The sequence below is a fragment of the Seriola aureovittata genome, chromosome 23, assembly GCF_021018895.1.
Source record: "Seriola aureovittata isolate HTS-2021-v1 ecotype China chromosome 23, ASM2101889v1, whole genome shotgun sequence".
NCBI classification, from domain to species: Eukaryota; Metazoa; Chordata; class Actinopteri; order Carangiformes; family Carangidae; genus Seriola; species Seriola aureovittata.
This window is the reverse complement of record NC_079386.1, coordinates 193,403-207,701: the sequence shown is the minus strand read 5'-3', so window position 1 is coordinate 207,701 and position 14,299 is coordinate 193,403. Positions and strand designations below refer to the sequence as shown.

Sequence of the window (14,299 nt, the reverse complement as noted above, 5' to 3'; positions counted from 1 at the left end):
AGCTGTTAGTGGGAAGACCTAACTAACTGTGCTGTCAGATGCCCCGAGGCCCTGCTCCACACATTGCAGTACCACCACCAACACACACAGAAAAACACACACACACACACACACACACACCAGCGTCACGACAGACAAACGTGAGTTGCACATAAACTGTTCTGGAGATTTCAGCAGGTCTAGGACCAGGGCTACTTTGTTGTAATAAACTGATACTTGTATCATTTAACCCAGAAACATTTCCTCCTCCTTTCATGAGTGTAAATGATGTGGTGCTGCATCCTGGACTCATTCCAGTCCAGTCCCAGTGGAAGAGGCCCAGCAGATAAAATAAACTCAGTTTCCAGTAACATTCCCAGTAACTCCTCCTTCAACAGAGTGTGTCCCTCTTTCTCTGACCTACATACTCTGGTCCAGACCAAACTTGTGTGCTTCGCTGGGACTCTAGTTTAAAATAAACACAGACTCTGCCAGCTCTCTGACTCCCCATCCCAGACTCGATGCGGCATCATCTATCAGCCCTCTGTCTGTCTCCTATGCATCTTCTTCACGTATGCCAACCATTGTCTCAGGACGTCTTGTTTTTCTGTCTGTTTATTTCCTCTAACTCCAAGTCATCAATCTGTTTCCAAGCAACTGTAATCCTCTATATCCACCATGAGTACACTTGTATCTGCTCTGAAGTCACACACTTGCTGCAACACTTTTCACATCAAGGGTGATTTGGGGTTCAAAGACACAACGACATGCGGACTGAAGGAGCCAGGGATCGAAACACCGACCTTCAGATTAATGGACGACCTGCTCTGCCTACTGAACCTTCCTGAGGCCCCTGTTTCTTTTCCAGTAAAAAAATTAATTGTAAAAGTATTTTTTTGTGTTTCAGATTTAAACTTTATTATTAAGTTTACTAATGTGTCTTGCTCTCCTCATACTAAGTGGATTTTACTCACCCAGAGGCAGGGGTGGAAAGTAACACTATTGTACTAAACCTGACTTTTACTCCACTACACTTAATAGACAAATATTGTACTTTTTACCAGAAAGGGGCAGAGAAGAGCCTACAGCAGCACATGTCTCATCTGATCTCACTGCCCTGCAGAACAGAGGTTCAGGAGATCCTTTCCCACTGCCATTAGACTGTAGAACACCGCAGCCAAAGGAAGTGGACTAATTTAATAATTATTGTTTATTATTTATTATCAACTATTACTATTATTATTACTAATGAGCTACTTGACACATAAATTTCCCCTAGGGGATAAATATCTATCTATCTATCTATCTATCTATCTATCTATCTATCTATCTATCTATCTATCTATCTATCTATCTGTAAATGTGGAACAATACAACAAAAATGTACTTTTAAATACTTCAGTATTTTTTAAATCAAGTACTCCAGTACTGTAACTCGTAAAGACTTGGAGTCATATCTGACCAGGAGGATCTGTACTCTGTCTTCCTCTGCACAGAGGCTGCGGAATGCTATATCAGAGACTGTCCTCCTGTAAAAAACAAGCCCATAGGTCATCTGTGCAGCAAGTTATTATGACCCATAGTTAGGTTTTGTTGTTATTTGACATCTAGTGGTCATAGTAATTTTGACAGCAGCAAAGGGAAAAGTGTGGTGACTTAGAATAAAGAGAGACAAAGTCCACGTCAGGAGGAGATTGTGGTGGATGGATAAATATGACACAGGAGAGCAGTGTTCGATTCCCATGTCAAACCAGCAGTTTATTTAGTTTCTATTATCCATGACCGGTCAACAAAGTTAACCACATTATCATTATTGATAACAAAGATCGTCTAATGTAGAGGAAGTACTTATTTTGACCCAAATCAGCATCTTTTCCTAAACCTAACCAAGCAATGTTATTAAAGTAACCATGGTGATGAAGGTAGGTACGCTGCTGTTGGTACAGTCAACGTTTGGAGTCAGGTTTGGAGTCCCTGCACCAGAGGTGTTCACACATGCTCCCTCCACCTCAGCCTTTACAAGCATGTTAAACACTTCACCTTGTGAGTCAGTGCACGTCTCTGGCTCAGACTCGCAGATTCAACTCTCCTTGATGTTCTCACAGGAACATCAGGACCTCTGCTGGCCTTGAAGCCAGTTCCACATTCCCTCCATGGAGATCACCACTCACTCTGATTAGCCTCGCCTCTCGCCTCACAAAGCAGCAAATAACTGATGATGCCATGACTCATGAGCATGTCATGTTTACCTCTCTTCAGGTGAGTAAGAAAAAAATGACAAGAGAGAAGGAATACTCACTGATTACGTTCCACTTGTAGCACCAGGTGGAGGTTACTTGATGACAGCACTATCTCCCCTCTGACCGGATGCTCTACCTGTAAGGTCAGGAGGAGACATCAGGTTATAACACTATATTTAGTGCAGGTTCATCCAGAAACTAAGTGGCAAATAAATATGTTTCAAATACATGTCATTTATGCCATTTTATTCTGATTTTATCATCACTGCTAACATTGCTAAAAAACGATACTGGTGGGTAATTGAGCTGAAACTTTCTTGTGGAGAATGAGATTTTTATTGATCAACAGACAACAACTAGACGAAAACACTGGTGAAAGGAGGTTCCCACCTGATGACCCCAAAGACATGTTAGTAATCACTGCTCATTAGTCTGTATAGCTAAATTAATAGTTATCATAGGACATGTTAAGCTTAGGGAGCTATTCACTGAGTCTGGTCCATTTTCTGTAGCACGAGTTTCTTGTGTTTATCTTAAAAAAAAAACTGAGAGAATTAGACAAACATGTTGAAAATGAAACATTAAAGTTGAGTTTTTCTGTGGTTCTGAATCTGTTATATTAATATGTTTGTCTAACCAACACTGACAGTAAAACAAAACAATATGGACATATACCTAATTTTAACTTGTCTTCATGGTTTTATTCTTGAGAAACATGCCCAAGCTAATTTTTTTATTTCTATCAACAAACCTCAATTTCAGTTCTCTCTATTGGCAACCAACTCTGGAAACAATCTGAGGCCTAACAATTTCAGGCGATATAATACTAATTCAGTGATCAGTTAACTGTGCAGAAAATACCTCCTTTAGGCAAATGACACATTTTTCTGTGTCATATCACATTTTGATTCGATATGACACAGAAAAATCTTTTATCAGACAGATGAATATTGTGAAACACAGAAGAATAGAACTGAATTTCTAGTTTGTGTTGCTTATGTCTAAGTTTTGTTTTTATTGTTTTTTGCTGATTGAGTAACAACAATTCTGCAAAATAATACTGATCCAAAGAAAGCTGTGAAATCCCACAAACAAGAGAGAGGGTTGAAGAGGTTGAAGAATTTGATTGTTCTTCAGAAGCCTTTTGTGTTTATATGAAGAAGACACAGTCTGCAGTGAAATTACACATCCCCAGGTAAAATTAGTTCTCTGCAAACCCAGAGCTCGTCTGTGTTGCATTCTTTTCCACAGACAGGGTTTGCTTCAAGGAAGACTGCTGCACTGCAGCTGACAAGATCTGAGACACCATAAACTCTTTACAAGCACTGTGAAATCATTACACTTGTCTCGACTGAGGGTATCCTTTGCCAAACATCTGAGAGGAAGACAAGCAGCTGTGAGTTTCAGTCACAATGATATGAAGAAACATGAACAAACACCACAATGAACATGTGGTCCATCAGTGAACTTGCTGAACTGCACCTCCCACACTGTGGGTTCTGTCAGTCCACAAAGGAAGGGATGTCAATGACCTGATGTTTTGGGGGCATGGCTTTATTTACATGAACCTGTTTGTGCACAAACCGGTCCAGAATCCCAAGGTGTTACGTTTTTAAGTTATTTTAGTTTAGCCTAACCGAAACTGGACCTTAACTGCCATAAGCACCATCTTTTCCTTATCTTAATCATATTGTAGTCATTATGCCCAGATACTCAGTGGCAGTAGGTTTGGAAGATATTCAAAATGTAATCTTGATACAGTCCAGTTCAAGTTTCGTGATATATCATATTAACCTCTTTTTTGATGGGTTTTTTTCTTTTTAATAATTATATTATTGTATTTTATGTTTCAGATATAAGTGATGCTGCCACTAAACAGCAGTTCAAAGTTTTATTTGTCACATGACAAGGTTCAATGTAGAGTAAGAAAAGCAGTGACATGAGGGTTGGTAATATCGCATATGGGTGATATTCGGTATTGTGGAATATCGGCACATGCCTAATCATCTGCGGTGATTTCTTGTATTCTTGTCATCACAGTGAGGCCTCATGGTTTTTCTCTTACATTTTTTTCTCTATATTATAAAAAATTCACATATGGTGGTATTAATCATAATATTTGTTATTATCGAACATCGTCCTGAGTCTAAATGGCAAAGAATGTAAAAGCACAGTATGGGTCACACAGGGAGACTAATATACAGTAAGGACTAAACAGCTAAAAAGCTAAAGGTAAAACCCTGTAACATAATGCAGTTTTTTTTTAAAGTCTGGGTAAAGAAAAATAATTGCTATGAAGCAGGATTATGATAGAAGCTCTCCTCCATCCCTCAGGTCTTATCTGCAGTCACTCCTCTATCTGTCTCTCATCTGTGAGCAAAGCTCAACACAAAACAATCCACTGTGAATTGAACACTATTCCTCCCCACATCATTAAATGTGTTGCTCCAACATCAAGCGACACGTGTTCAGCAGGCACACTTTCACATATTTTGCTTGATTTTCAACTGTTTAGTTGTGAAATTTCCCCAGTTCCAGCTGAAAGATCTCAATTGGTCACGGCAGGGTCATAGTGGGTAAAGAGTGGGAAGTCTGTGTTTATGTGTTTACACCTATTTTTCACAGCCGACCTCAAAAATGGGTTAAAAAATCCAGCTGTCAAAGCCTCCTCTTGGTTACATCCCACTTTCAAATTCAGTCAACTTCCATGTCCTCAGATGGTAGATGGCATCCTCTTTACCCTGCCTTCAAGGTCGTCCAGCTTATGGACGACTTTATCACTTTTGCTTTCAGTGGTTGGACAACAGTCATACGACCTAGTTGGTTGATTGTTTGAAGCATGGAGAGGACTTAAAGTAACTAAAATAATCTTTCTAAAATGTCTAAAAGTAACTAGGCCTATGTTCTTTATCTTTTTGAGTTGTGTTCTTACATTTTCCAAAATGTTTCAAGTTAGCATCAATCTCAGCTCAAACTCTTCCCTGACGTCTCTGTCCTCGGTACAGCATCGGTGGAACACTGACTTTAAATGTGAAACTGCTTTTATTCAGTGTTTTTTACTGTTGGAATCCTCGGGTCTGTTTGATTTCCTGAACCACTGACACTGAAGGAATACAAACCGGGAGGAGCTTACGGTAATGGTGGTGAAAACAACAACTCCCATGAGCCCAAGCTATTTCATGATGTCACCCAATGCCATCTTTTATTATTGTTTTGATTGAGAGACCCCTAGAGGCAGAAGTTACAGACTGTGGATTAAGGCAAATGTTCCCGCTACGCAGTCTCTTTGTCGAAGGTTGAAGGTTAAGAAACAATAGCTCTTCATCAGATCTCCATTTCTTTTCCACTCTACTGCCTTTCTTCAGACCTGCAAGCAGACATCTCAGGGTCACCTTTTCAAAAACGACTGACTAGGAGTATCTGCACATTAATGATCAAACAGCTTCCACATCCTCACACTCCCACTGTCACACTGGTCGATGGTTCACAGCAGCATTCAGGCTGCTTCTCCTGATTTCTCAAGGTTATGGTTACACAGCTTTAATCCTCATCCTGCAACCCCACTGGCTTAAACAGCAAATGTATAATGTAAAGCCGCATCAAGCGTACGTACATTTTACTGTGTGTAGTGACATGTTTGATCATGTTTCAGTGTCAGTCAGTTTAGGATGTGGTTGACTAAAAGAAATCCAGAGTGTGACATGGGCTCGGAAATTAAGAGGGATGGAGAGAAGTAACTTGCTAAGAAGTTAGAAAATTCCCATTCAAGAGGCCCGGTTGATGAAAAGGGACACTAACAGAGACAACAAGACACAGAAGGCAAGACAATGAAACACGAAAAGACAAATCCATGGCGAGAAACAACAGGAAACACCGGAGGACCGGTGTTGAATTTGGTCGTGTCACAGATGCTTGTCTGCTGGAGGCTGTGGATAGACATGGAGAGGGATGAAGACAGCAGCAGCCATGCATCAGATGGAGCTCCAAGCCTGGACCCTCTCCGGGCTCTAGTGAAGCAGAGCTAACACACACTTTGCCAGAGGAGGGCTTATTAGATGGATCACAGCTTGTTTAATCTACACACTAAGAATATGATGAGAGGGCCCTGACAATCCTCCCTTTCCTCCTGAGAGCCACTGATTATCATACAGGGTTATGAACAGTAAACACGCAGAGATGTGATGATGCATGCGCCCCTCGGATCTTTCATGTGACTGTGGGCTGTGATAGTGATAATAAATATGCTCTATTAAAACCCATTTCATGAATTACATGATGTCAGGCAACCCTCACTTAATGACAGTTAATATATGCGCCTTTAGTGACACAAGATCACACTTTAAAGCTGCAGGTTTGCATAATGGCTGCCCTGAAAATGGCACCAGGCGACCTTGGATAATTCTGCTTAATCACAACTTGTTTTTATTTTTTTTTGTTTATTCCTGCGTTCTACTGGTTACAACCAAGTGATAAGTGAGATCTGGGAACATGGTGATGATGAGGAAAGAAACACAAGCAGGAAAACAAGCAGGCATGTTGGAAACAGTTTATCCACATTTAAGATCTAAGTGAGTGCACCTGAAATGTCACTTATAATAAGAGTGCACAACTATGGCAAGAACAGCAGGCCAAATATGTGGGTCTGTAAACATCAGACAGTTGTAAATGTAAGTTTGGCTAAACTGAAACTCCTATCAAGTTGATTGTCAGCATTTAACGAGGTGAGTCCGATGTTACCATTAAAGACAGTAATTATGGTCACATTTACCTGAAAAACACCCAGGTTTCATCAAACCAGAATTTACCTTGAACTGGAATTTACAGACTTAAGGACTTATGTGTAGAGATTTTCCACTAACACTCTTTCGTTCCTGAACTGCTAAACCTGAACTATTTACAGGCCCACACACAATGTGCATTGTGCAGCCACCCGCAACTACTGTTTTAGAAATGCGAAGAAGGATTCATTTCCGGGAAAATTTACATGGCATCAGATCAGTGCTTAGACTTATGTATTTCAGGCAGGATCAGAGGCATTTCTGATGCTTGTATCGTTATTGGAACAACTTTAAATTACAAAAGGTTCTGGATCTTATTGTTGAAGAAATCTCTCACTAGCACAGCTCCACATCAGACATGATGTGCTCTGCCAGTGAAATTAAGACTGAGGACACCATCTTACTGCATAGTTACTGTACCTAGCTACATCCATGAGAAATAGTGACAGAAAAATGGCAACAAGTGTGGAGGGGACTGACACAGCTGTATAGGCTGTCGTGAGACAACTTTTCAATCAACGTATTTCTTTGATCATTGTGAAAAATGATACATTAACTGCTCATAATGCAGCTTCTGTGTCAAACATAGGGTGATATGGCCTGTAAATAATAATATTTTTAGGCTGCATCACGATACACAATATGTATCTCAATATTTTGAAATCCCCTCTAAAGCACTTCATAAATGTACTGATTGAATTGACCCTGAACAAAAAAAGCAACAAAAAAGTGCATCAACAAGAATCCCTGAGAGAGACATTTCAGAGATGTTTCTTTTCTGAACCAGTTCCTCCACCGCCATCTTCAGTTATATGTATAAACTCGCTTTGGTGACTTTCATGCCCGCAGCTTAAAACATTAACATGACAATTCATACTCAGTGTTCAAGATATAGTCAGTCAACTCTTGGTTGAAGAGACACGTCAGTAGCTAGTAAGTAAAAAATTATGAACAGTGACATAGTCATGTAGATATTTATAACCACTATGGGCCTCATCTTACACCTGGCAAACAGCGGCAAAAGCAGTGAAAATGTCTTTGCTGATTTTGGGCCGATTTAGTTGTCATTTTCCCATCCAGCGCCCACGTTGTTTAATACTAAATACAATTGCTTTTTTTCTGAGTGCCCATGGGGTAGGTGCAGTATGGTGCATTGTTGGTGCATTGCTATCTAATCTATCGCACATGTATGCACATATTATTCTCACATACACTCTGCTTGGCTGTTAAAGGGATTGTGAGACGGCACTCTGATTGGTTCCTTGCATGTTACGCTCAAAACACTCCGATGATTAATTAAAAGTACTTCATAAAACCCTTTTGAACTAGCGACTTTGTTTTCCACTGTTAAAATAGAAGTGACATGGACACACCAAAGATGCATTGGGCTGTTAAAATAGAGCCCTATAACTTTTTCCTTTGCCTTTGTTGGTGACATGTGATATGCTGTACCAGTAAAATTTGATTGGTATAACCTTCACAATAAAAGCGTTCTTTTAAGTTCCATCATCTTCATTTCCTCACCACGTGCAGTACACTCTTAAAAGGAAACTCAGCCATAATCACTTGTCCTGACCCTGAAATGCACTCAGGTTTGTTAACTTGTATGAACCTATATGTGAAAAAGGTTACGTCAGTGCCATATCTACTGAGAAAGCAAATGTTTAATTACATATCTACTAACACCCAAAAATTGGAAAGTAAATATAAGAAAGTAGGTCCCAGGATGGAGCTTTCAAGCTGCAGTGATGACTGAATGACTTACTGTGGACAATTTACCTCTTCCCTCTTTTTTTTGACTGTTTTTTCTTATCTGAGTGAAACTAGGCCATGAAATTGTTGAAAGAGCTACAGTCGTCTCCGGTACAATTTCTCCCAATCAGTCAAGCAGAGTGGAGAAGCACCAGGAAAGGTGTGAGTGGATGGAGCTTTACAAGAAGAGGCAATCATGTTTCAGACCCGAGAGGGCTTGGAGAGCGAGGGCGGAGGAGGACAGAGCGACACTGAGGACGGTGGAGGAGGTGTGAGTGGTGCTGCTACAGATTTGCTGAGGATCAAGTCGATTTGCTGGGTTCCCTGAATAATCGCTTCCTACTGCACTGTGTGTCTTCATACGTGACGTGAAGAGCCTCTATAATTAATCTATGTCAAATGTATGTCAAAGATGCTAAAATTAAACAAGTCTCCTTCTGAGAGACTGAGGAGAGGAGTGTGTAGAGGTGGAGGCAAGGGGGCACATACAGCGAGGTACTTATTACCGCTTCCTTCAATCCCCCACTGAGCCAAAGTGGGGTGTCGACAGCTTCCAATGATCTGTCAGGATGGAAAGTGAAGGGAGCAAGGTATAAATGGTTCAACAGAACACCCATCACCTCCATTTTGGTGTCTTCAGACACTCGTAATGATAACAGACTGCTTGAGAGAAAAAAGAAAAAATTTTAAAAGTGGTGACACCGGTGTCCAGCCTGCGTTACAAACACCTGAAAGATTAATTTATCTGATAGGAACTAGACTTAAAAATGATATATGTATGAATTATATCTGTTAATCTAAAGATTAATCAGTGTGTACTGGAAATTGACAGAATAGCCATCACAGAAACATCTATGTCTACACAGAGATGTGAATGAAATTCTGTGGGAAAAATAAAAGTGAGTTTGAGCTCTTGTGAGGCTTGGATAATATCAACAAATGTTTAACTTCATACATTCCAGGCCCAATATTGTGATATACAATATTATCATATATCAGAGGGGCAGAGGTTTAATAATATAACTATATTGCTGTTTTTTACATTTCTTTTTGTTTTAAATGCATAAATTGTATTTTATGTTTCAGCTGTTTTTTATAATATATAATTCTAGTATTAAGATTTGGATTAACATTATCAACAGCAGAAACATTTTTTGTGGCTATTATGAAAGAATATTGTGTATGGCACAAAATATCACAATATTGGATATTAGCACCTATCGGCTGAAGTCTTACCAAGCCATTTGTTGAAATATTCCAGGCTATTAAAGTTAAAACTGTTTAATGATTTATACTAGTGGATATTTAGGTGCTAAGGGTGAGTGGTTGTTTAAACATCTGCCTCAGGGAAACTATTTACAACCACTGATAAAGATCACCCTATGGGCATGTGTAGGGGGGGCAGCCGGAGATAAGTGGTAATTTATGTATATATTAACTGTCTTCCTTTGAGCGTGCTGAGCTTTAGGTGACATTTAAGGTCGGAGTCAGACGGGAAGGAGGAAGCCAGCAGAGCCAATCAGAAGACAACAAAACGCCCGTGCACATTTCTTTGTTTGTACTTGTATAAACATACTGGATCAGGGAGAGTTAGTTTGTCAGACTGTGGACTGACCAACACTTGTTATTGGTTAGAAAAAGGCACATCTGATCCAGAATTCTGTAATTTTTCATTGCTTGCTGAAAAGATTCACTAAACAATTTGAACTAAATTCTTTGGTGTGGACATTCACTGGTCTTTTGAGTATTTTGAACACTGCACTCACCCCGTGGGGGTGAGAGTTTTTTTCTCTAAACAGCAAAAGCTCTTTCAATTTGGTGACCCTGACGTGAGGCTTAACTGACCAGCAGCGACTGGATAATGAGTGCGGGAGGCAGGTGAACACTGCGCAGGAGAAAAGGTTTCCCAAATAATAAGGTAGCACCACCTTTTTAACAAAAGTGTGCAAATTGGACAAAACTAAAATAACCTCCAGCATGTAGTTCATTCTTCATCCTGCTAGTATTTAACGTGTAATCTGAGTAAACCAAGCAGTGAGCAAAAAGCAAATAACGTAGAAAAATCAGAGGAGGTTTCGGACCTAAATCCCTGAACTCTAGTGTTATTTGTGTATACGCACGTGTTTGTACGTTGTAGGGGGCCTACACATACTTTTATTTAAGTAGGGGGCTTCGGGCCTTAAAAGCCTACACCTTGTGTTTGTACGTTGTAGGGGGCCTACACGTACTTTTATTTAAGTAGGGGGCACCCAGTGAGAGACTGCAGCCTCTCCTTAGGAGGGAACTGTAGAAGATTGTCTCTCAGCAGCCCCGATTGACCTACAGTAGTCATTCATGAGATATTTCCATGTGTGAAGTACATTAATTACTTTGTAGTGCATAACTGAGGAATTAGTCTGTAAACATGGAAGGTGAATTCAATCGTGAAAAAGCAGAGTCTAACATTCCCACCCTGAAAAAAGATTTTGGAGTTCCAGGGACTTGGGGAAAGAAATGGGAAGTAATAAAAAACATGTGTGCTAGTGTGTCAGCCAGAGAAGAAAAGAGAGAAAATCTAACATTTAGAGGACTGGTACGGAACAAAGCGACACCTTGGCTGGTTTCCACATGATGACTGTAAAGAAGACATAAAAAAGACTCTCCAGACACGACTGACACCACTAGGACAAAAGACCACCAACTACACCATAAACAGAGCCACCAGTTAAAAGAGTCATTGACTTTGATCAGGATATGGAACAAGGAATCATGCATGCAAACTCAGGACAGGGGTCAGAGATTATGGGGGAGTGGCGAGATAGGTGGGAATTTGAGAAAATGAGAGAACAGTGTACACAGACGTCGCAGGGAACATGTGGAGGGCAGTATGATGATGTAGGGCTAGAGGGAGAGAGTAAGAATGATGGTGATGATGAGGGTGACAGAGAAGGTGAAGAGTACGTATCAGGAAATATACGTAGTGTTATAGTAGAATGAACAGGATTAAGAAGGTCTGAGAGACTTAAAGAATGTAGGGAGAGAAAAGAAGGATTCCAACAGCCCAAAGACCTGCAGATGCCCCTTTTTAGAGGAGGCACGTATAATATTCCAGCTGAATATAAATCATTCTCATTGGACAGGCTTAGTCAATCAGCTGCTTCCTCTTAGGGATGGAGCCCAACCATGGTTAAACAAAGTATCACAGCTCACACAGGGACAGACATTTCACACATCATATGGATGCCCAAACTCAAAAGCAGAAAAAGAGAGAAGGTGAGATGGAGGAGCTTAAAGGTCAGCTTTTAAAGCTGCAGCTACAACAGGCTAGAGATCAGGTGACAGATAAGAAAACTAGTGCTAAGCAACACAAACAAATGCTGCAAATGCCTTCTATGGATGTTGTTGCTGCTCCAGCTCTTTCCCTATCCCCATCTCCCCCTCCTAACCCTTCCCCTAATCCATACCCTTACTACCCTGTACATATCCCAGTGCCAGTACTCACACCAGGTCAGATGTTCCAGGGTCCAGGAAACCAGGGAGGGTATCATCAAAACAATGGACAGAGAAAGGGAGGGAAGGCAGGCAATAAGGGAGGAGCAGGGGGAGTGAAAAACAAGGGATGCTTTATTTGTGGAGAAATGGACCATTGGGTCAATGATTGCCCTTATAACGGCTATGCTCGGCAGCAGGGAAAAAGCGGTGGTCCCCCAGGGGGAGCAGCTTCAAACCCACCCCAGCAGGCACCCAATCCACATATGGCCCCAGGAGGATGGCCTGCACATCCTGGTGCATGGGGACAGTTCCCACAGCAGCCATAGGGGTGCCAAACAGAAGGGGAACTACAGGGTTAGGGTTAGGGGTAGCTCCCTGTTTTTCTCTGAAGGTGAATGGGAAAACAAAATGGGCAATGGTGGACACAGGAGCTCGCTACTCAACCTTGAGTGATCCACCTTGCAGACTCTCATCCACTTATGTTTCTGTTTTGGGATTTTCTGGCACTGAACAAAATCTGCCTTTCATGGAAGAAACTGTTGTGACTGTGGGAAACCAAACGCTGAGACACTCTTTTGTCTACGCACCGGACTGTCCTGTGAACCTGATGGGAAGAGACTTGTTGGTTCGCCTGGGAGTTGCAGTGAAATGTGCACCTCAGGGAACAACTATGCATTTTCCAGATGGAACTGTGATCACCTGCAGCTCTTCTATCGATACGTCTGTTAAGCAAATGCCCCTGGGTGCCTCTGCTCCATATACTGCTGCTGAATCACCAGCTGATGTATTGGGTATTGTTAAATACAGAAAATAATCCCTTGGTAGAACAATTTGATTTATGGGCTCCATGGATTCACTCTCTCAACTCCTAACACTCTGTTCCCGACCCTCCCCATTGTACTTTATATTATGATAAGAATGAAGATTGGATATATAAGGCTGAATTTGAAGACAAGATAGAAGGAGATACCTGGGCCCTGCATGTAGAAGGCATATATGTGGGACAAGAAGGAGTGGCAGCAGCAGTTGTGCTTCCTGAGTATAGGAAATCTTGGTATAGAATGTCTAACACTGCCACCCCCCACGTATCTTTGGCCTTGCATGCAGGACATCAGGCTAAAGAGTTGGGTCTCACAGGTTACTCCAGACATTTTGTGCCTGATTATGCCGGTAGGACTGAGTCTCTGCGTGCACTGGTTAAAGCTCAGGGGTGCCGCAGTCTCAGTGCCAAGTTGGACTGGACGGTTGAGGCTGATTCAGATTTTATTTGTCTCAAACAGGATCTGTCACAGGCCACATCTTTGGCGCCCCCCGATTACACTCAACCATTTTTTCTTGATGTTTCTGAGAGACAAGCATCTGCATATGGTGTTCTCTATCAGAAACAAAGGGGGATTAGGAGAGTGTTAATATACTGCAGTGTACTGTTTGATGTACAGGAAAAAAGAGCCGCTCAGTGTGTCAGATATGCAGCAGCAGTTGCTAAATTGATAGAAAAAAATCGCACATGTAGTCATGCACCACCCACTGATAATCTTAACCTCTCACGCTACAGTTGCATTTGTGACATCCTCTGCATTCACACTGACACCACTAAGACAGGAGCAGGATTCTCAAAGTGCTAACACAACCACACATAACATTTGTACATCAAGGAATCAACATGGAAGAACAAATATTGAAAGGGACACCACATTGTTGCATAACAGCTACATAGGACAGGACCAAGGTGAGGACTGATTTGAGTGAAACCTTTGGTAAATCCTGAAGTGGAAATGTACACAGATGGCTGTTGTTTCAGACAGTGGGTTGCAGGCAGGATACGCTGTGGTGGAACTAGGGATAGATGAGACCCCCAGAATAGTCAAACAGGAAGCGTGTCAGCGCAGAAAGCAGAACTAAGAACAGTCAAAGCAGCACAAGAAACTGCATCAGAAGAGATAAAGACTCAGTGGAAGTCAAAAGGGGTCAACAAAACAGCCAAGGAATATGGCATGTAAATAGTCAGGTGATAATGCCCCCTCAGTGGCTAAACAGCATGTTGACACAGACTCATGGACCTGACCACAGGAGCACTGG

The 14,299-nt window shown here is 41.3% G+C and overlaps 1 protein-coding gene across 3 annotated transcripts in view; it reads right to left on the bottom strand.

Moving 5' to 3' along the window:
- Positions 1-14,299, bottom strand: part of adam19a (ADAM metallopeptidase domain 19a) — a 243,658-nt gene that overhangs the window by 121,379 nt on the left and 107,980 nt on the right. For all 3 annotated transcript variants that reach the window (XR_008826671.1, XM_056369935.1, XM_056369934.1), the window contains exon 3: positions 2,279-2,355. Coding sequence is in view for 2 of the 3 variants with exons in the window: in XM_056369935.1 (XP_056225910.1) it covers positions 2,279-2,355 (77 nt within the window). In the remaining variant the exon portion in view is untranslated. The remainder of the gene's footprint in view (positions 1-2,278; positions 2,356-14,299) is intronic.